This window comes from Anabrus simplex, chromosome 12 (genome assembly GCF_040414725.1).
Source record: "Anabrus simplex isolate iqAnaSimp1 chromosome 12, ASM4041472v1, whole genome shotgun sequence".
Lineage (NCBI taxonomy): Eukaryota > Metazoa > Arthropoda > Insecta > Orthoptera > Tettigoniidae > Anabrus > Anabrus simplex.
Window position 1 is genome coordinate 87,620,380 of NC_090276.1, and position 24,039 is coordinate 87,644,418.

At 39.7% G+C, this 24,039-nt stretch overlaps 1 protein-coding gene across 6 annotated transcripts in view; it reads left to right on the plus strand.

Moving 5' to 3' along the window:
* Evi5 (ecotropic viral integration site 5) overlaps nt 1–24,039 on the plus strand; it is a 508,284-nt gene that overhangs the window by 380,978 nt on the left and 103,267 nt on the right. For 5 of the 6 annotated variants that reach the window (XM_067156470.2, XM_067156474.2, XM_067156475.2 and 2 more), the window contains 4 exons: nt 5,168–5,265; nt 6,748–6,863; nt 7,763–7,900; nt 23,493–23,663. In XM_067156470.2, the coding sequence (XP_067012571.1) occupies nt 5,168–5,265; nt 6,748–6,863; nt 7,763–7,900; nt 23,493–23,663 (523 nt within the window). The remainder of the gene's footprint in view (nt 1–5,167; nt 5,266–6,747; nt 6,864–7,762; nt 7,901–23,492; nt 23,664–24,039) is intronic. The other variant, XM_067156472.2, reaches the window with a different exon arrangement.

The following is a 24,039-nucleotide window of genomic DNA, read 5'->3' on the forward strand; positions in this document are numbered from 1 at the left end:
CATCTATTATTCGTCTACGTTTTAATCATGCTCTTACTCACCAATATAAAAATCGTTTTAATCTTTCTCCCCCAACTTCCTGTGTTTGTGTCTTGCCTCATACCGACAGTAATCACCTCCTGTTACATTGTCCTGCTTTTGATGTTCCCCGCCAGCGCTTCCTATCCTCTCTAATTTCTACTCTTGTTAACAGCATAAATCAGTTTCTTGATGCACATATTGTATTATAATCCTTGAACAGCCTCTTTGTTCTCACTCTTCCATTGCAAAATGTTTGTCATATTTTTGGTGGGATATAAATCACCTTAACCTGTGTCTTCTGGGTTACATTCACAAAATACTACTCTCCAACTCCGAGTAAACTCGGAGTTTACTCTATCCGTTCACAAAAGCAAAGAGTTAACTCTACAAGGTGTTCATAAAATCCATTCGAATTAACTCAGAATATACTCTTTTTACTCTGCGTAAATAGGTAGGTAGATTTAACTCGACATGCGCAGTACTGCATTCATTGGTGGCGGTGAAAAACTTAAACTTGAAAACACAAATACGAATACCGACATGGAAATGAATTCCAATTCCAATTATTATCTAGTTGTTGACAAAGAAGGACGTTATGTACTGAATGAAGAAGGAGATATTTGCGTCCAAAACAGGGAAAGTAGGTACCAATTTCATAATCGGTGGAAATATCATGATTACATTTTTTATAAGAACACCCATGTTACGAATGATCAGCTGATTTATTAACCTCAAATTCCTAATGTTTATTTTGTAAATTTATACGTAACTCTGTTTATTTTAGATGTCCTTCTGAATGTGAATTCGTCTGACGTAACTGAAGATCTTAAAGGAGATCATAGTCGTTGGTCACACAATGCAGTCTTATTACTGTTAGATGGATACAGCAATAACATTGACTCGTTCGCATCCTCTGCTGTGCGAAATAATGTCGTGTGGAATAAAATGGCCACTCAGTTAATGTCAGAAGGGTTTAATTTCTCACCAAAACAGTGTGAATTTAAATTCAAGAACTTAAAGAAGAGGTACCATTGCTAAAGTGGACAATATGAAATCCACGCAGTCTGGAGCCTCAAAAATTAAGTTCGATTATTTTGATCAGTTCCACGAATTATTTGGGAAGAAACCCAATGTCGTTCCTGTGGCATTGGCTTCTTCAAGCAGGGGTGCTAACATTAACTTGTCTGGTGATCAAAATGTTGAAGTGTTAGATTCCAGTGGCGAAGATGAAAATATGGATAATACTGACTATCCAATACTCAATAAGCCGTCCAAGCAGCCTCCCAAAAAGAAGGCGAAATTAGATACAGTGCTTTCACACTTTTCACAATTAAGTGCCGAAAGGGAGAAAGAAACGGAAACAAGGCACAAGGAATTAATCGAGGTGCAGAAAGATGCCATACGGGTTTTCAGTGAAAAAATGGACAAATTAATCGAAAAGCTTTAATATTTTAATTTAATTTAATTTTAATTTTTGGAAAAAAGTTAATTTACAACCATTTATTTTCTTAGTTATTCATGTTTCTTTCTTGTGTGTGTTTATTTGGCGTCATTTATTAATTGAAGTTCATGTCCGTTAATAAGTAAAGAAGGAAGTAAACTAAAAATTGTAGTGTTCGAACTAGAGTTGAAATACCTTGCCAAATGCAATTCCTCAATTAAAATAAAGCTGCTGGGCTAAATCTCGTCTCTTTTCATTCCCATCTCGTACATCCTGAAGACAACGGTCAACATCTTCAATTTCAATCTCATCATTTCGTTCCTATCCTTCACGTATGTACTCTTCTACCAAAGGGTCGTGGTCAATACAGATGTTGTGCAACACGCAAGCGGCTAATTTAAATCTGTCCTATTCATGTCCAAATATTTTAACCTTCTGAATCTACCTTTCAGCAGGGCGAATGCTCTTTCTATCACTTGCCTAGTTTTGGAAAGTACCAGGTTGAAATTTCGTTCAGTTCTATTGAGGTTACCTCTATCAATATACGGTGGAATGAGCCAATTCAATACAAGATACGCCTTGTCACCCAATAAGAATTCGCCATTTGGAAAGAACTGATTATTATTCGACACAGTATCCGCGTAAATGTCAGAATTTCGAAGAATTCATACATCACTGACTGAGCTCGGGTATCCCACAAAACAGTCGATAAACTTCAAACTTGAGTCACAGATTCCCTGTAGTGTTACTGCATGAAAACATTTCCTATTCACATAAACTTCAGGATCTTTCTTTGGGGCTTTAATGGGAATGTATGAGCCATCAATAACCCCTATGACATTAGGTATGTTTGATAATTTTTGGAAGGCTTCACATGATTCCTGAATCTCACTACCCTGCGGCCATTTAATTATGTTATGTGAAATACTGCACAATGCATTTATAACTCTCACAAAACAGACGGAAAGAGTTGACTTGGCCATGTCAAACTTTTCCCCAACAGTTCTGTACGAATCAGGCGTTGCTAAGATCCAAATTACTGCCAGAAGTTGCTTTCGTGGATCTTGCAATGGTCTTCCTCGTTCCCCGATTTTGGATTTCGAAAGTTTAGGGCCAATGACTCTCAGAAGATGTTCGAATGCTGATCTCGGCAATCGAAAATGTTGTTTAAATTCGATTTCATCGTAGCTGTTGACAACATATTCTACATATCCAGTTATTCTAATTGGCTTATCGTTCACTAATGCAGAACAAATATATTGGTATTCGTCGACATCATCATCATCAGATTCTTCCTGCAAGATAAACAACAACAGATACTGTTTTAGGTCACATTTCGGTGAGGAAAGTAGCAACAACTCGTACAGCACACTGCTATTAATGAACTCACCTGAAAATTATTCATTAAATTCCTCGCAAACGAGGTTATGGTAAAAGAAATAACCTTCCTTAATTGATCAGCCATATTCTGTTACTCTGTATTCACTCTAAAGCGTTCATGAAATACCGTTACTCGGAGTTAACCTTACTAGTTACTCCGCGATACTCTAACTCTACTCGGAGTAGTATTTTGTGAACGCAACCTCATGTTTTGTGTGAGTCCTATGGTGGGTTTTCTTTCTATCAACTATACTTTTAACGTTCACTGCGAGTGATATATGTGTCAGTGTTATTAATCAGGTTTCGTGACTGGACGATAACAAATGAGTCCAACCACACCATTCAAGAAGAAGAAGAAGAATGAGTTGTGTAATTATTACTCGTATTTGTGACCTTTTCACCTAGCTCGATAATTTACTGATCATTGATATTGTTCAGGAAAATAATAGTGCCAGATATTTCAGTGTAGTACAGTTTAGTATAGTTGAGCTTTCGTATTCTTATTCATAAACCAGTTTAAAGTCCTCGTACAGTTTTTCAGTCAGAATCATTTCCGAAACATTAACATTTGTCTGTTAGTCATATGATTGGAGATCGTAAATTGATTTATGGGTTTCTTTGAACTTGTGGAAGTTTATAGTTCTTTAGGGACGCCATGTTGGAAACCATGACTGTTAACAATGGATGTGGAAACTGATGAGCATGTGGTGCTAATTTCGGGGTCGCCATGTAGAGCGGACAAAATTTTCGTGTGGCCTCCTGGCCAATTGGAACACTCGAAGAAGAGAATGCACTTTGTAAGTTGGGGCGGTAAGCATAATCTGGAGATTGTACCTGGAACGAAGGCTGGTGCGAACGGCAAACATATCGTTTTCAAGCTCAGGTAGGCGAAATAACCTTGTTAATGACTGTTATGAGTTGCTATATCGCTATGTTCGTCGTCCTCTATCAGTATCTTTTATAGCGTGCAATCATGTCTAGTGTTCGGTTTTTCTGTCACAACATTAAATACTTGCTTTCCATGCGCGTAAAAGATAAGATAAATATTGTACTCGATTACAAATTAAGTTTTCAACAAGAAATCTGTAAAATTACACTTACTGCACAGGATATCACTAACATTAGACTGGAATAATACAGAGGTTTGCAAGGAAAATACCTTACTTCATTTTCTTTTTAGCTTAGCAACTTTAAGTGGTTATCATCACTTTTTAATACATGCTATCATCACTTGGTGATATCTTAGAGCTTGTGAAATTATCTTTTTTATGTTAGCTAATGTCTCTTAGCGTTTCAGATAATTTGCCATTTACTAGAATGTAACGATTACAATTAATTTCAAGAAGTAAACATGATCGTCAAGGCTGTCACCGTGGTTAGCCGGTTCGAGCCCCATTGGTGCAGAAAATGGCACTGTCAGAATGTTAGCCAGCTGGGTAGGAGAAGTGGTGGTATCATTGGATTGCGTGACAAAAGCCTGCAGTGTTGATCATATATGGTGATTCTTCCGTTGGATGGAGACGTTAAGCCGTGAAAAGACCCCTGGCTGTATCCCATTAGCGTCACACATCGTGATGCGTGGAATGGAAAGATCTGCGTCAGGCCACCCCGGAGGCTGCATGTAATTAGGCAGCAGAAAGTGAACGCAGCCTCTCTGCAGGATACTTCAACAATTCAGTCCAGTGGTATTTGAAGATGCTCAGATACGTCAGCCTCGTGTGGGTAGATTTACTGGCGCTTAAAAGAACTCCTCCGGAACCTAATTTCGGCGCCTCGACGTCTCCGAAAACCGTTAAAGTAGTTAGTGGTACGTAAAGCAAGTAGCATTATTAATTCAGTGCGCATGCACAGCACAAGCATATTGCCGACTTCTTGAAAACTAGACCACAGAGTCTGTGTTCCCTCCTAAAATTTGAACAGAATAGGCCTATACATCTCTGTACAGAACAAGAAGTAGCGTTAAAGCTAGAACTATGTTTTATTTCCCACAGCCGAACATGTATCTGGTTTCCGGTAGTTAGGGCGTTTCAAGACATTTCTGGCAAGTTGCATTTTCGAAGAAAAACAAGAAAACCCGGCCCGGTCTGATATTCGAGTGGTTTCAAAGATGTGACGTGCCCTGTATGAAAGGTTTAATTCCCCAGTGCGACCTGCCATTTCGGTGTGAAAGCTCGCAGAAACATTCGCGAAATCAGCCATCATTGTTCTATGGCCACTGTATCCTACTCCTTGTTCCTCTTGAGATGACATTTTTTATGCGTGTGTTCATAGTTAAGTGCATTTCCAATTAGAATTGTTTCGACGAAGCGCTCTTTTCTGTTGCAGGCTCATCGAGGCGGATGCCAAGTCCCTGAACTCGCTATCGGGGAACAGTGGCCACTCCCGCAAGAGTTCCGACACTTCCCAGATCTCCCTCACTTCCGGTAAGTATTAGCTTAAGCTACAGCAAATAGAGGATTTATTTTGTGATGAAATAACACAGTTGCTTCCTCCCAACGACAAGCATATTGCTGACTTCTGCGACTAGTTTCTGGAAAACTAGAGCACAGAAGAGTGTGTGTTCCTTCCTAAAATCTGGACAGAATATACACACTCGTAGAGTCATTTCATGTTAAACTGAGGACTATGTTTTATTTCCCACACTCGAACCTATATCTGGAAGTTACGGCTATAGAGATTAGTGTTTAAGAATGTTGTAGTTTTTAAGTCCCATAACTACCGAGCTCGATAGCTGCAGTCGCTTAAATGCGGCCAGTATCCAGTATTCGGGAGATAGTAGGTTCGAACCCCACTGTCGGCAGACCTGAAAATGGTTTTCCGTGGTTTCCCATTTTCACACCAGGCAAATGCTGGGGCTGTACCTTAAATTAAGGCCACGGCCGCTTCCTTCCCACTCCTAGCCCTTCCCTGTCCCATCGTCGCCATAAGACCTATCTGTGTCGGTGCGATGTAAAACAACTAGCAAAAAAAAGAAAAGTCCCATAACTACTTTAGATCACTGTTTCACTTGTGATAAATACTCTAGTCGAGCACAAAAGAGAAGCAGTATTTAGTTAGTGTGCATGAGCAAGTACGAGATCGGTTTAATTTCAAACTGGACTGCGCAAAAGCTGTTAGTCGTAAATATCGAACATTGGTTGGGTACAACTAAGGGATGTTCGTGGGCTTCATCTTCTTTCTGAGCTCGCGTTGGAGGATTGAAAGGAATACGCCTAGCTTTGAGACTAACACTTGAAAATGTTGGGAATGATTACGACGCGCGTACAACACTTGCATACTGTAATGAGGGACGCCGTACTTGGAAGATTGAAATTAGAAGTGATGTTATACCTGTTAGATTATAGGGAGTTGCTGGACAGGTCTCCAACATTTTTCACTAGTGTATCAAAGGCTACAGGACTTGTTCGCATGAAGCAAGCGTAGCGTCCTGTCTATCTTCCGGTAAGGACTGTCGGGGGCGGGGGCACCTACTTGGACAAGTACGAGTAATTTGAGTGTCGTTCGAATGATTTGATTGGTCTGGCTACTGCTTGCTTCCTGTTACTTGTTCAAGTAATTTGAATGGCTACTCGAGCCAGCCTGTAGCCTTTTCTCTTCTCAAAACTGGTTTTAAGTATTTCTGTAAAAATACGTTTTTGACATGAGTGGATATAAAAAGAACTTTTCTGCCGTAGTCAATTTCTATTTTTTAAAAAGATTCTGTGAGATGTTCCATTTCTCAGCATTATAGGCCTAACACTTTTCGTTGGAGGAACACAGGTAGGGTCTGGTCAACCACTGCTCGTTGGCGCGCCAGTAACACGATCTTGCGGGTCAGTTTGTGTCTGCCCTTCAAAAATGGACCATGTTAATCGGGATCGAACTCGCAACCACGAGAGAGAATCAACATGGAATGTTTGTTTCAGGTACGAGCTCCAGTCAGGAGCGAGCCGAGGATGGTGAAGAGGACGCATGGACTGTGTGGGGGAGAGTGTCCAATGACTGGGAGAACTTTTGGAAGAAGAGGAACCCCTTCGTTAGGGTGAGCAAGACTCCACATTATTTCCCTTCAGTGTTCTTTAGCCATCAAGTGAAACACGGATTGTGATATGCGCTGTCGTGATACCGTACGTTCAGGGAAGTTGAAACTTGTTGGAAGTCCATCCCCGCGATATACGAGAGTATGGTGTTGTATTCTCGATCTGGTACTGTAAACAGACGGTCATTTCTTTCTTGCCTGAGTTATGAAGGTCGAAGAAGAAAGCTGTATAGTACACATAATCCTGGACCTCTTTCAATTTTCCGTCTGATTAGTGTTAGTAGAGGATGGTTGCCCAGTTGTACTTCCTGTTGAAACAATAATCACCACCTTGTACACATAAGTCCTTGGAGAGAATAATGGAATAAACACTACGAATTTCAAATTAATGTTGATAAGGTTGAGGAGTGGAACCATCCTGTATTAACACTAATCTGAAATGAAAGTAGTAGTAGTCCGACACCTTGAAAAATGATCCACGAAGAGCGTGAAAATAAAAGCCTCCCTAGACCTCGAGGTCCGAAGAGAACAAGAACTGGCCGAGGGAGGTCGGACAGAAAAGATGAAAGTGAGGAGCCTGACACAATTTCAGACTCAGCTAGGGGGACCATGGCCGCCAACCCAGAGCCCCTGGTCGCCGTTTACGACAGACATCGGATACCGTGAATATATTCTATCGACTCCACCTACAGGAGGTTTGATAAGGTTGAATAACATTTTTGTTTTTTTTGTTTTTGTTTTTCAGTTTCTGTGCTGCCTGTCGGTAAAGATCTTTTTGCTGTTATTTAGGTGTTTAGGCTTACATTTTAGTTAACTAGGGAGTTGAACAGCTCCAGCGTCTCAGATTGACCTGCTGATCGTCTGAAATCGGACGAAAGAGTATAATAATTGTGATGTTTCAGGAGCTGGTCCGCAAAGGCATCCCCCACCACTTCCGCGGGATTGTGTGGCAGCTGCTGTGCGGCGCCCACGACTCGCCAGTCAAGAAGCAGTATGCGGACTACATCAAGGCCACGTCCGCCTGCGAGAAGGTAATCGATGTCAGTAACGATCATCATCATTTTGAAGGAGCACAGTAGGACGTCGTCTATCGGGGTCTCACCAGTTGCAGGTCGCACTATCGCTTGTAGCAGGATGTGCTGCTCATTTTACTAAAATGGAGAACGTATCACTCTTTTGGACACAGAGGGTGTAAATGAATACCTAGTACAAACTCGTCAGACAGTCTGGTGGCAAGGCAAGAATATAACGGCTGTAATCTCTGCTCACATTCTTACTAACAGAAAAGAAAATCTGTGTTACAAGGTAGCGACCCGCCCAGGCTTTTGAATTTATGAGACAGAATGTTGTTTTCGTCTTGATGTAACCCAGTGCGACGTTCTGTTAGTTCGCTCCTTTCTCCTCAAATTACGATATTCCTGAACTATTCATGTTATAAAAAAAAATACCTTAATACCTTAGTAAGTTTATCGAGGTGAATAAACAAGTTATTGCTTGCGTGATAAATTTCGAAGTACGGTTTCTAATTTTAAGGTTTCTTTTTTAGTACAAGCTATATGACTGTTACCTTTTACAGATAGGTTTATATCGCCGCGATTCGTCGATTTTTTAATGCTCAGTGATGCCTGGGGTCCGTTGCTGACTGTTTAAGCGGTTTAAACCAATAAAACTCTCCGATGACCGTTTTCTGTTTTACTTGCTTCACTAAAATCTCCAGTGCTCGGCTCTCTTAGTTCTTGGATAATGATCTATACAGCAGCGGAGATAAACGCCAAAATCCGTCCGGTTGTTTTCCAAATTCCGCACTAACACAGACAGACAACTACCGGGGAATTTTTATTTTATAATATGTATAGATACCACTGCCTGCTCGATCTGCATCCGATGGCTGCTTATACTGCCTGCTCATTACAACATTTTTAACATGGCACTAAATGAAACACTCCGTTTACAAATACCCACAGCAGGTGGCAGCACCAACCGGCTCCAGACTTGTTGGAATGAAATAGCGGGAAATAGGGTAGTTCTGTACTTGTTTTCAGTGAAAATGGTGTACTGCTGCGTGTCTTTCTGCAAATCAAAGAAAGGGAAACCAGAATGCCGTGGTATTTCATTCCATGACACGGGCCTTTTCAGGAGATCCAGTTGAAGCCATGTTTAGTGCTATTAGAATGGGAGGAGGGTGCAATGACATGACTGACTCCCGGGCTGCTCAGAATTCCATAGCCTAAAGAGAATTCTGAAATCCGGTATTTTAATGTCCAACGATGGTGCTAACGTTATCCACAAGCAAAATTCAAAATTTTCTGCCCCAGTATCCTCTCCCGGACTTGACGAAACAGAACCGGTGATGCCCGCTGAGTATGTACTTGATTTACTGGAAGATGTTCGTGAGCCCCCTGAGTCAGTGTGTGTCACTTTGGAAACTGCTTCCCAGGCATTAGTATGTGGTTATTTAGTGCGTGTAATGGAAGAAAAAACAGAATGCAGCACGTGCTTGAATAACGTTTCCACCTCAGTTAATACATCCCCATTGATGAACTTAATTAGACAGTTGGATAGAGGAGGCCTGCGCTATCCCCAGCAACGAGGCGGCTCTACCGTACTGCAAGAAATCTGCAAATCTGCTCCAGACTATAAAAAACTATGTTCTACCCTCTTTGTGCCAGTGTAAGATTTTAAAGTGTGCTAGTAACAATAAGCACCAGGAACTTGTGTAAGAAACTGTGGTGGCCAAATTTGTGAAATCTCTACTTAGTAATGTGGGGAAGTACCAGACAGACAAAGTTTCCAGGTTTTCTTGTTCGTCGAAAACTCTTTCTCGAAAAGTCCTGAAGCTATCACTCTAGAGCAGGGCCTCTCAGGGTGCATGCACCGTGCAGTGCACGGGTGCAAGGTGCAGGAGACAACTTCACTAGGTTGACCAGAGTGCAAACCCCCCAGTCCACTTCCCCTACACCTGTCTCGCACGTTCGGCCTGTCTTCGCCTTCTCCACCTTCCCCACTGATCCTCCCCTCACTGCGAAATGTATATGTGCGGTGAGCGGCGACATCTATTGTATGGGACAACGTTACCGATGTTAAAACACTCTTCTTTCAGTTTGGTTTGAGACTATTTATCTTCTCTAGCTCTTCTTTTCCTTTATCTTTGCAATGATACCAGTTATGCCTGCAACAAGGGACCGGCTGACAGCAATTTGAGAGCAGTCTTTAAATTACAATCGGAAATTGGCCTGCTCGCATGCAATTTAGTTTTCGTACAAGTCAAAGCAGGAAAAAATACCTTTCACATATGCATGTGGAACTAAACATAGAAATAATCTTAGCTGCTTCTCGATGCAGCTTAGGAAAATCTTCCTTCGAAACATTCTCGTAGAATTTGAGCAAAGCCTTTGTGTTGGAAAATAGATCTTTTTGATAAACTTATCACATAATTATTGTCCCACGGATTAAGCATTTGGCTTTATCGTCACTACTGATGAAGAAATAGGAAAGTTCCCAGTTCGATTGAAATGGACTTTCGGAAGTCTTTGCTTTCTTTGAAACGGGTTGCTCCATTATTATGTTGTCTTGCGCTATCTATTTCACTGATAAACAAGCCGTCTACCACCGCATGCTTCATCGCTCTCGGTGCACTACACCATCCGAGTCAAGCCGAGTTGAGTCGAGTCGGAACGATGCACAGTGCACGGAGTCTCTGCGCCTCGATACGCACGTGTGAGATTTTGAGCGTTTGAGAGGCCCTGCTCTAGAGCACCACCTTATGCGTACAATTCTTTAGTTTTTCTGTTATTTTCAGATTTTAAATTTTGCTTGTATGCTTATCTAGCTGTATTCACGTGGTAACGGGGTATGTCTGGTGCTGCCATCTAGCGGCAGATTGTTTGTAAGTCGTGTTACACGTTTGAATATGGAATGAGCAGGCAGTATAAGCAGCCATCAGATGCAGATCGAGCAGGCAATGATAGATACTCTGCCGGCCCGTGGTGTAGGGGTAGTGTGCCTGCCTCTTACCCGGAGGTCCCGGGTTTGATTCCCGGCCAGGTCAGGGATTTTTACCTGGACCTGAGGACTGGTTCGAGGTCCACTCAGCCTGCGTGATTAGAATTGAGGAGCTATCTGACGGATTTGTCGTGCTGACCACACGACACCTCGTAATCTGCAGGCCTTCAGGCTGAGGGCTGTAGTGCCATGGGGGGGGTATAGATACTCTGGTTATTAATACAAAGGCAGATTGAGCGCGCACCCCCTCACTATTCACAATACAGTATTTTTCTATTTTCGCTAGGCAGTGAGAATCGAGATGAGAGAAAAGTCGCATGCTGGGATCCACTCTGAAGATTGTGCCGGCTGAAAGCTGACGTGTAAAGCTCATTCTGGGTCCGTGCTACATGATCGTTGAAACTAGCGATGGACAGAATCGCATACGGTGTATTCGAGAACTGTTTAGAATCAAACTAAAGTTATATAGAATTAAATTTCCGAATGTTTATGTCATACATTTTTACCACACCAGCTATGATGACACAGATGCTAATGAATTTGTTGCTAAGTCCATATCAGCGCCGAGCCACAAGAAAATGGGTTAACAGAATTAATGAAAATTGGTATATATAGAGTCGGGGAATAAGAAACTACAGTCTAAGCTATAAACAATTTTATTCACCCCGGATTAAATGGTAGTTTAAGGGAGGGCGCCTAAAATTTAATTTTTAAATACCTATGTTATTGTTCCTATCGAAAAGTACTACATAAAAAAGTTATAGAGAATACAGTTTCCGATCATTTAGGTTTTATTCAGTTTTACCGTACCGACTACGATAAGAGTGGTACTTCGGAGTCGGAAAAAAATTAAATGTGAAGGCCTACAATATTGAAAGCGCACAACATTGATCAACAATAACGTTACATTGACCATTGTTTGTTGTGATGTTCTTTGTCTCTTGTGCTGCCACTCAACTCCGATACTTGGGATCACTGCTGCGTACCGAGTATAACAGCCTGATTGAACATTGGCGGGAAATAGCTGGAGAGTATTCTTTAGCATGCCATTTCTCTGGTCCATACATTTTCTGATACTGCTGGTACGTAACACACTGGTTCATCATAGTATTCCAGCTATTCAATCCTTATTCTGACGCGCTGATTAGAATGATCAATGCGCACACTTAATGGAATAATGGCATAGGCTCACTTATGACTTGGTCTAGAATTACAGTTTCAGCCTATTCCAAATTATAGCACCACAATTCAGTAAAAGACTCAAAATTCAACCCTAAAAAGAGCCATTTCTTGAGAAAAGCTTCTTCCTCTTTTATTAAATCTACATTCATTTTATTCCAAATTAGCAGCAAAGATGGGCTTTCTCCTCTGGCTTGGAGGAAAAATTTGCTTCCAAGTCAGATAGTGTTTTTTTCTCCCGCCATTGTAGTGAATTGAGATTTTCCGACTCATCAGGTACTCCTAGGAAACAGATAAGTAAACGGGCATATTTTTTGCCCTGGGACTCTCCACTATTCGAACCCCCCTCCGATAAAAAGAAATGAAGAGTGTTTACAGATGTCTGTGGTCTGGTTATTCCAGCTCTGAAACTTTGGACTGTTAGATTAGCAGCGTAATACTGTTCGTTAAAAGCGAGAGCATGTGCCGTTTTTCATTTGATCAAGTATTTCATACGAAAGCATTACTTTTAATCGCGCCATTCCTACTGACGTCATTGTTAATGACCTGTGTTCATTTCCATTGAGAAAACCATTAGGAGAGTCTTTCTGAGGATGTAAAAAGGCAGGTGGAGAGTGAGGGTCTGCCATTATAATTAAAACTCCCCACCTGATTGTGACTGATAGTAGGCAAGCGGGCCTACCATAACAATGAAAATTTCCTAACCCAATCTTCATATGAGAAAAGACATTTGGTGACTTCCCCGTCCGTTTTTAGGGTAGCGTTAGGAGCTATGCAGTTTAATACGATCTTGCTCACAACATGTACACTACCTAACCTAGAATGCTGTATACAATTTAGAATTCTGTAGCGAAGCACGGGTATATCAGCTGGTTTTATTTATGTATGAAATATTATGCTATGCCCATAAATGAGACAATTTTGAAAACTAAGAGATTACCTATTAAATTTAATAAAAGCAAAAAATGAGAAGCTTTAATTAATATTTGGCCACCTGAATTCTAAAGGTTTGTAATGTTCATTTATGCCTGTTACAGCCAGCTTATAGTACATTTCTGTTTTCACTGCTGTATGGCGATGTCACTGCTAAATTTTAGGAACAGATTGAATGCATTGTTTGTTAATATTGAAGTTGTGCTGTTATCATGAAGTTTGCCGTTGTGCCATTTATTGTTTTGTGTTGTGACTGCTGTGTGGTGTGATGCAGTGTGCACAGGGACCCATCCTGATCAGCAAATCTCCTAATCCTTTATTTCTGAACTCGATTATCTGGGATTTGTTTACTTCAGACAACGTAGAATGCAGCAGATGTTTATTTTTCTTTCTTTTAGTGCATATGAAGTTGATATAGAGAGAAGGGGGGGGGGGGATGCTAAATTTTTTATCAGGCTTAAATAATGATATGAGCCTGGTGCGACTAAAGCGATGTTGGTTGAGAAGAGACGCAGGGAGATCGAGGAGTATGAAATTGGAGCAGGTGGGGTTGCTAGCACACCACAGAGAAATTACGGAACATTGCTGACTCACAAGGGGAGACCAATTTCATTGAACTTTGGTGTTGATATACATGGGTACAATACCTGTTCGGAAATTCTCCGAACAGACTTGAGTTTTTAAGAATTTTTAACATTTCGGTTTTCAAACACCACCAGCCAGCCAGCATTCAAAGAAGCATTATCATTGGCACCATAACATCAGATGCACAATTTCAGGTTTTCATAAAGCCATTTTTAAACTAAATTAAAATTTTGAATTTTTTTTACTTGAAGTTGTTCTATGAAAAAAGATATGTTAAGGAAATACAAAGAAAATAAACATTAAAGAAGGTAGGCTCAATGGCGACCCAAACTGTGTGCCTTACATTAGAGTCAGCGCCTTGACCTGTAAGCTACAAGAACGTTTCTCTGATTTAATGCCAAACACAGTGACAAGTCGGTGTGGGAAGAAGAAACAAGGACAAACTGAAGAGAAAAAAAACCAAGGATATCCACGTCTTCACTAGTTCCTCTCCTCCAGTGACAAGTTCATTTCTGCTTCTGAGCTTCATCAGGAGGTCTCAGCAGATAGCAAGAGAGCTGGATAAATACAGGAAAAATGAAGAAACAAGAATAAAAGATGAATACAAATACATATAGGAAGTGACAAGAAGATAAAAGTGATTACTGTCGCCTTTGATACAATTGACTGGAAGGAATGAGACCTTATAAACGTCATTTCATTTAATATTTCCTGCCTAAGATCAATCTTATATTGAATGTATTCAATATTTTAAAGATTTCAGTCCATTTCTTCAATAATATTTGTTTGTTATGACTTTATCTGTTTGTTTACAGTAATTGTCTTATTGATTGAAAGCTGAAGATTCCTTGACATGAGGTTATAAATTTATGAATATTTTAATTTAAATAATTGCTATCACCATGCATAATAGAATTGTACTTGCTGATTATTGAGGAGGGGAAGAAGAAGAATCTGCATTACTAGTTCATTCACTGTGGCTTGTAGACTCGTGTGTGTAAGACTAGGTCCCCTGAATTTTGATCATTACTTAACATAGTTCTGACGTGTTCAATGTGTCTGTGTGAGAAAGTAATGTGCATCATTCACTGTTGTAGAGATTCTGCCGAAAGACCAAGAGAAGGTACTGTTTGTATTCCCTGGTAAGGCTTTTCTTTACAATTACATTTAACAATAATTGATGGCAGACAGCAGCTGTTGGATAATCCAGATACATGACGTCTTGCTGCGTTTTTAAAAAATAAAGCTTTAGTTTGAGTTTTTCTTCCCCTGCTTGCTGTAACAAATTATTTCTGTATTTCACCACCTGCTTCTCTTTTCTGCTTTTCTTGTCATAATAACGGTGTACCAGCTTTCTTCCTTCGCTGCTTGCTAATGCTTTTGGTCCTGTGCAGCAGGAATGTCAAAGTAGGTCTCTCCCTCATATCGTTAGTGTCAAAGCAGCTAGAATGACAAGGTTAATCTATTAAAATGATGTCAGGTGTTCTTGCTAAAAGCGGAAGGAACTGGGGCCAGCCTCTAGGTTATTTCAAAACCATTGTATCTAGTGGAGTTAGTAGAAAGAAACTTACACTTTGTGTTCCTTTTGCAAAATACATTCTAATTTATTGCTTGAATTCCATTGTAATTTTAAATAAATCTGTGTTGTGAATCTTATTTCTAAGGCATTGTACTTTGTGATATATCTCATGGGATATTGAACATTAGTTGAAACATTGCCAGTAGTGGCTAATATACCAAAAGAAGATCACTGCTTGTCAGTTGATATGGCCATGAAAGTCTGCACCAGTAAATTGTTGCTCACATTCATCAGTATGGTAAATATGTTGAATGATGCATCCGACATCAGTACAAAGAAGTTATGCATGAAAGAGCTAAGGAAAGAACTTAGCCCTCCATTCCTTGCAGTTTTTGTTTCATGTTAGCCCAAGAGCAACAGCCAGACCCTGAGAATACTGGAAAATAAACAATTAAATGCTGTTAAAGCAGAGAACGGGTGAAATATACAAACCATCACATGATAGCATTTCTTTGGGGACGCGGATAAAATTAAAGGCTGCTACATTTTTATTAAACTTTAGTAAAGTATTGTAAACATGAGCTCAATGCCACAGTATTTTGAACCTATCTGATCCGCAGGTAGCTGCTTGACCAGTAGTTGAAGACACTGTGGTATTTGTTAGTTCAGCAATTAATAGGTCTTAGAAGTGATCAAGCAGTAAAAGAGCCAAAATCAAGGAGGAAAAGATGAATGTACTGTATATGTTGGGTATTCAGCCTTGATCTTCAACCGCATCACCTTCAGCTGTCATAGATGATGTACGTGTCGCTGAAGAGTCATTCCAGGGAAAGGAGTGAGATAGTGTCCCATTGCTTTTGCAGAGGTAAAGCTGTTGGTGTTGAAGAAATTGCTGTAGAAACGATGAAGGCTGCAGACTAGTAAGTTTGCAGTGGACATATTTCGTTACTGAGGTGCTTATAGAAAGGCAAAACCCTGAAGTCTGGCAAAAAAAAAAAAAAAAAAGTATTGTAATTCCAGTATTCAGAAAAAGGGGATGATACCAGAATTGATGTGCAGTTAGGGGCATGCAGTTGTGAACTTGCATACGGGAGATAGTGGGTTCGAAACCCACTGTTGGCAGCCCTGAAAATGGTTTTCCATGGTTTCCCATTTTCACACCAGGCAAATGCTGGGGCTGTACCTTAATTAAGGCCACGGCCGCTTCCCATTCCTAGCCTTTTCCTATCCCATCATTGCCATAAGAGGTACCTGTGTCAGTGCGACATAAAACAACTAGCCAAAAAGAATCAGAATCCTAAATTCAAGAGGAACCATTGTGATTTGCATTTTGAAGATCAACAATGAAATCAATCTGCATCATAAGACAGATCATGGAAAAGGAGTGAGAATATGGGGAGGATCTCGTGATGATTTTTATAGATGTACAAAAGGCCTATGACAATGTACCCAGAGAAAAGGTTTGGGAAACTTGGATAGAGAAAAATGTGGGTATAGATACAACAGAAATGATTGGAGCATTGTTTTACAAATGTTGCAATTGTGTGAAAACGAAAGCTAGCAACGCAGGATGGTTTAAAAGAGAAACAGGACTGAGACAAGGAAATGTTGTTACTGTTCCTCTTTATATTGATTATGAAGGAAGCAAAGGAATGAAAATGAATGTAATGTAATGTAATGCTGTTTGCTCATGATGTTGTGATGTGGGGAAAGGACGAGTCTGAGATACAGGAATAGATTGAACAATGGGGAATAAACCACGGTAATGACCAGAGGAAAGAGGAGGCAGTGATCTAGAAGTACCTACTTAGGAACTGAAATAATGGCAAATACTAGACTGGATGTGGAAATTACCACCTGCTGTGGAATAAAGATACACCAATGATGAAAAAGACAAAAAAGAGATGAAAATTGTATCCAAGCAGCTGAAATGAAGTTTCTGAGGATCATGGTTCAGAATACAAGAAGGGGACATAAGGAAAGTGGAGAAGTTGAATGATAAGAGGAACAGGGACACACCAGATAGAAGAGCAGTAAACTGCTGTAGAAAACACAGCTTGGAATGAACTGGATGAGGGAAAATGATGACGAGTTAATTTCGTAGTCTGTGGGTTATAAAGTCATTCTTACTAGTACCCAACAAAATTGAGATGTTCAGTTCTCTGGATTGATGGCAAAATCACCTCAAAATTATATGTTGATTATGTATATAAATGTGAGCAGGACGAAAATATACTGTTCACAAAACACATTACTGATTCATAAACCCCAAGTGGTTCTTGTCACTCTGGTGTAGATGTGCTAAGAGGTATTCCAAGTTTGACTGCATGGCTGTAACTGAAATGAATCCATGAATTTATTTGTTTAGTGTAGTCCACTGATTCATCCCATACTACATGGTGTAAACAGAGGGAGGAACTGCCCAGTTCTTCTACATCCATTTCTTGTCGTTTTCCAACCTTTTCCTTTTTTCCTCGTCCTAACAACAAAACATCTCCCTCAAGAATGATACTCGACCTTCCTAATGGGATTGGGAAATAGAAATGAGGAGAACATATAGAAAAACTGTGTTTGATGGGAAGAGAGCAGCTAGTCTATCATAGCATTCTGCTGGTAAGTGCCCTTTTCTCACCGAGACTGTATGTGCTGCCTCCTAATGTCGTTGCTATCGCCTCATTATCTTAGGGGAGGAGATGAATAGATAACGCAGCTTGCAATGGCCAGTGTTTGACATCCCTGATGTACAGCTTTAGCTTCTCTGTGCTCAGCTTACGTAATGCCAGATTATGTTGTGTTTGTATTTGTGATTGTTGTGCCCAAACTGGCTGTTCTCTCTAAAGTAATTATTTTATTTTGTTAAGAAGCCTTGTTGTCGATATACCATATTTACTCAAATCAAATGTGCATCTCAATTTTAAAAGTCTTGGAATAAAAAGAATGTTTGCTTATGACTGTAATATTGTACATAGTTACTAAATTTAATATTACTTCATACAGCATTGAGTTTTATGTGTAGATTTCCTAGCTTTATTATTATTATTATTATTATTATTTTTATTATTATTGCTTTGTGTGATAGGTTACAATTTTTATTTCTCTTTTCCCGTTCCAATTTCAGAATCTCATGCTTCTTCCTTTTTGTTGGGCCAATGAGCTTCTTTCTCGTCTCTTCAGAAAGACAAATCACCCCTTGTGGGTGGGAGATGCAGACGAAGAATACGTCCACGGTCTCCCGTGCCTGTTGTAAGAGGCGACTAAAAGGGGCGACCAAGGGATGATTGTATTAGAACCATGAAACTACTTGTGATTAGTACCATCACGCGAAGAACACCATGGGTCGCCTTTACTTGGGAGTAGTACCACTATGTTAGGTACACAGTAGGTTTGTGATTAGTAGCAGCAGAAAGTGGTTCACTGTTGGTTTCCAGTACCCGTGGTTATTATGATTGTGAGAAAAACCATGGGTTTTGGCATTGCCTGTGATTAGTACCACTATATGAGCGACACCATTGGTCGGAGTTGCCCGTGATTAGTACCCACTATATGAGGAACACCATGGGACTACCGGCGCCCGTGATTAGTACACCTAGGTGAGGAACACCCTGGATTTGCGTTGTCTGTGAGTGGCGTCATTCTGTGAGAAACACCATAGGTCTGCATTACCTGTGCGACGTACAATACTTGTGAGTAGTACCATAATGTGTGGAACACCGTGAGTCTACGCTACTTTTGATTAGTACCACAACATGACAAATACCATGGTTCTACTTTACTAGCGATAAGTACCATTATGAGGGGCCATTGACCTGGATTTTGGACCCCTTTAGACAACAAGCATCCTCGATTCAGCAGGATTGTGCTTTAGAAGTGGTCCCTCAGTCAGTAATACTATTGTTTATGATAGTTTGTGTGTCGGATGCACTGATTGTTTTAAATTCATATCCATCCATTCATTCTTCATCACATTTCTTAGTCTGGTCAGTGAATAATTTTGAACTTTTAAATTGTCATTACATTTCGTACCATTAGGGGCCGATGACCTAGATGTTAGGCCCCTTTAAAACAGCAAGCATCATCTAAGACAAATCTCCATTTTGTTTTGATGCCACGAGTGAATGTTGCTGTCTGCTGCACTGCATTCTCTTGCAGCCTGCCTATTTCCGTGGTTCACTGCATTACCTGAAAAGTTTTGAAGCTTACACTGAAGCAGAAAGTTAACAATAATTTTGGAATTTACATACAGATCTACTGCATTATGGATTCTAAAACACAGCCCGATTTTGGAGAATACATTTGGCTGAAAAAGGTGGATTCTAAAACACAGCCCGATTTTGGAGAATACATTTGGCTGAAAAAAGTGGGTTTTAATTGTCAGTAAATACAGTATGAGACCTACTTCACCTGGCTAAATTTACTCTCACACTGTACATTCAAATATGAACTGGCAGTGAGGAGTTTCTGACAAATGGGGAATGATTGATAGGAGATGGGCTGCAAACTATGAATTCTGAAAGTGTTTTATTTGTTGAAGTAAAAGGAATATTTCTTGTTTTAGAACAAGTTTTTAAGGTAGCCATATTTCTTAAGAGATTTCTGTAAGAAATGTGGTTAATAAAATTTTAATATACTAATGCTGATCTTTTCACTTATGAGGAGCTGACCTTATCCATAAAATAATAATAATTGTATGTCCTGCTAATGAAACACCCGGGTGTTGGAAACTTGTTCATGCTGGAGTTCTTTTATGTCCCAGTTAATAGGAAAATGAAAATCCACAGCCTATTTCCAGTTTCAACGGGGTTGGGAATGGAATGAATGAAGCCCCCATCTAGTGGCGAGGATACAAACTGTGCAGGCTACTGATGCCTGTCGCTCTCATCTGACAAATGAAATGAAATGATACTGGAGAGTGTTACTTTACAAAAAACAATATAAGTCACCACCTTATCAATACAAAATTTATTCACATTCAGCTAGTAAATATGGTCAAGACCGGTTTCGACCCCTAGGGGGTCATCTTCAGTTCACATGCATAAAAAATATATTTTACAAAAACATCACATATAATGATTAAAACTTAATGTAATTTAAGAACCAATTTTTAATGTATATTACTGAACTTACTACTATTAATTTACACAAATGTATGTATATCTTATTCCACATTGTACAACCCAAATTAGATAGTGATAACATGAAAAATAGCATGTAATTTCATGGATGATGTATATTAGTTAACTACTTACCTTGACACTGTATGCTGGGAAACTTAGGATTGACACATACAATAGCTCAAATGTACCAAGACATACATACCAACATTTATGATCAGTTCGACTTAATTTAAGTTTTAATCATTATATGTGATGTTTTTGTAAAAAAAATTTTTTATGCATGTCAACTGAAGATGACCCCCTAGGGGTCGAAACCGGTCTTGACCATATTTACTAGCTGAATGTGAATAAATTTTGTATTGATAAGGTGGTGACTTATATTTATATTGTTTTTTGTAAAGTAATATCTATCAATACGGAAATGAAACTTATAAACAACTGGAGAGTGTTGCTGGAATGAAAGATGACAGGGGAAACCCGGAGTACCCAGATAAAATTCTGTCCTGTCTGCGCTCTGTCCAGCACAAATCTCTCATGGACTGACTGGGGTTTGAACCACGGAACCCAGTGCTGCGAGGCCAGCATGCTGCCACCTGAGTCCAGGAAATAAGAGGTTGGTGCATTTCATCACCTTCTAAACCCACACATGGTGTGGGGGTAATGTACCTGCCTCTTACCTGGAGGCCCTCGATTTGATTACCCGCCAATCCAGGGATTCTGGAACAGCCTCGAGAGACCAGCTAAAAGCTATCTGATATGGAGAGGAAAGTCGAGCAATAGGTCTGGCTGGGCAGTAGTTGTCAATGGCTAATTGCTGTCTACTGCTGAGCCACTCGGACCTGCATCTCTATAAACCTGTTTCCACCATACACACAAGCTGCCTCTGTGGATCCATCGTAGAGTGTCGGCCTCCGGATCCCAAGATAGCGGGTTCAAACCCGGCAGAGGTAGTCGGATTTTTGAAGGGCGGAAAAATGTCCATTCGACACTCCATGTCGTACGATGTCGGCATGTAAAAGATCTCTGGTGATACATTTGGTATTTACCCGACAAAATTAATTAAAAATCTCAGCCATAGATGCCCAAGAGAGATCCGGTTTACTCTAGGTCCGCTAGATGGCAGACAAAGTAAACCGGAACGTCGAAATTGACGAGCAGACAGCCAGATGGCGTCAAATCGAAATGTCTGCAAACGGTAGCTGAGGCCATACGATTATTATTATTATTATTATTATTATTATTATTATTATTATTATTATTATTATTATTATTATTACCATACACACAAGCCTGGAAACTTGCACTCAAGAGATGATGGGAAGAACGCAACCATCATCAACCCCTAAAGATAAATTTTCATTGTTTCCTATTTTCACCCCAGACATGTGCTGCTTCCTTTCCAGTCCTAGATCTTTCCTATCCCAACTTCATCTAAAGACTGCCTATGTTATGTTGACAAAAGTAATATAATACCAGTACTAAAAAAATGAGGTATGAAAACAGATCAATACACTATTTTCACAAAACATGTCATATCATGTGGTAAGCAGCCAGTTTGGGCAGGTCAGCAGTGAGATACTTTTTTGACCTAACGTAATTAAGAGAAGTGTTAACTTACCAAGTAAAAGACATATTCAGGAAGTTGTTGTTCTAGTTGTTATTGAGAAGCATCCTAATTGTTACTTAGAATATTGATATTGCTAATTCTTTAAAGATCTTTCAAAATTCTTTCTTTAAGTTCTAGGAGTTTTACACTGCCTTAAATACTCGGTGGTGGGATCTCTGCCAGCTGCATGCTACTATATTTTCTCAACATCCCCTTCACTATTTCAAACATGTAAACTAGTTCCCATTTGGCATGCGCTTTTAGTCGAGTTGATACAGGCAGTCGTTCCCTAAATCCACTGTAGCATTCAAAATATGATTCAGAATAGAGTATGTTTATGAATTCTACAGTTAATTTACTCCACTGCACAAACAAGTTGAAGATACGGTAGTGATACTTTCATTGTTATGGATCCATCTCATTAAAGTGTTCTGTTAACACAAAATGAATGCAAAATTTCTGTAAGAGTAAAGTATTCTCTGTAAATATCTATTGTAACAAAGAGAAGAGTCACAAAAGTGTTAAATTATAAAACTGGATTGTATGCTCTTTGAATTCCATTTAATCAGTGCACAAAATTTATGATGAAAGGCAGGAGTCTGGTTGCCAGTAGGTTTGTTCCTCACAAATTTAACCAAAGTTAGTTTAGTTTCTTCTACACAGGAAACATATTTTAAATATTTTTAAAAGGATCCTGTGTTGTCAACGCTACAGGATAGCATCTGCTTAATATTGGCACTCTGGAAGACTATCATATCATCATATAACAACCACTCAAAATGGCCTGGCCAATCTTTGTTGAATTTCCTTTTAAGAGGAAAAGATGTTTTGATGTTTTCACAGAACAGGAAAGTGAACCAACTTCAACACCGCTATAAGTGGAGTCACTCTCGCTTAGTTTCAGAGACACTTGTGATAGAGTCCAGTCTTTATTGTTAATATTAGCCCTTTTATAAAAGGACAGAAGATTACTTTGTTTTTCTCCACAGCAGTTACTTAATATGAAGCAGAATAACACGAAACACTTGGGGTTTACGGTACAGTGAACTTGTGAAAGGTACTGCTAAAAAATTATCAAATATCACTGCACAGTATAAAAAACATAAACAGATAAGAAATCACTGTTGTCATGTGTGAAGAGCCAATATTTTATAAATATATTAATACTTGGTCATCAGTGGTGACTAGCAATTTCATGGCATTATTTAAGTCTTCAACAATTTCACTATTAATTTATTGATTATTTTATGATAACAATATCCTTTGCATTTTCTGTCACTAGACAGGTTACGGGGATATTGAGAATGATAATAGTGCACTGTCAGCTGTTCAGCCGCTGGTGATTATGCCAGTAGGCAGCCAAGAGAGAGCACAACTTCCCCTGTATTTGAACAAGAAAATGAGCTTTCTTCTTTATTAAAGAAAGCTCCTCAAATTGGATATCAATTTAAATTATCTGTACATTTATGAAAACAAGGTTTTAATTTTTTCATCCTCCCTAGGTTAATGACATACAGCTTCCATTCACAAGTTTGAGATAACATATATTAGCTTCATTCTGCTTTCTGTCTAATTCTATCTGCAAAGATGTTCTTTGGCTTACTGTATCTTGAGTGATCTTGCATTAACGAGGGTTGTGGGGCTTGTTTGTCACAGCGATGTCTGTCTGGTTGGTAATGTTGTTGTCCCCGCAGGTGATCCGGCGAGACATAGCCCGGACGTATCCGGAGCACGAGTTCTTCAAGGAGAAGGATGGGCTCGGCCAGGAGAGTCTCTTCAACGTGATGAAGGCGTATTCTCTCCACGACCGTGAGGTGGGCTACTGCCAAGGTTCAGGTTTCATCGTTGGGCTGCTACTCATGCAGGTATGTCTGCTACCACTACTCGTAGTGGGCAAACCAGGATGGCATGCTAATGGATCCTCCTTTTCAAGTAATGTATGTAGTAAGACAGGAACATGTTACCATATACACACAATTTTTTTTTTCAAAATTTGCAACGGAGATTGGAGTGCAGCTATTATTTGCATTATGTGCTTTTGACGTACAGAAATCTGGATAGGTGGTATTTTTCTGCCCACTCTGTTGACAGGTCTGTTACCGCTAAAAATGAGAAGCACACTGCATACATATTGGTTCATTTATGTGGCATCAATTTAAAGTATTGCCTGTTTGTGAAGATCGGTGTGAGTTCTTGTTTACAGCTTAAGAAACACTCCACATTATTGAAGCGGCAGTGCAG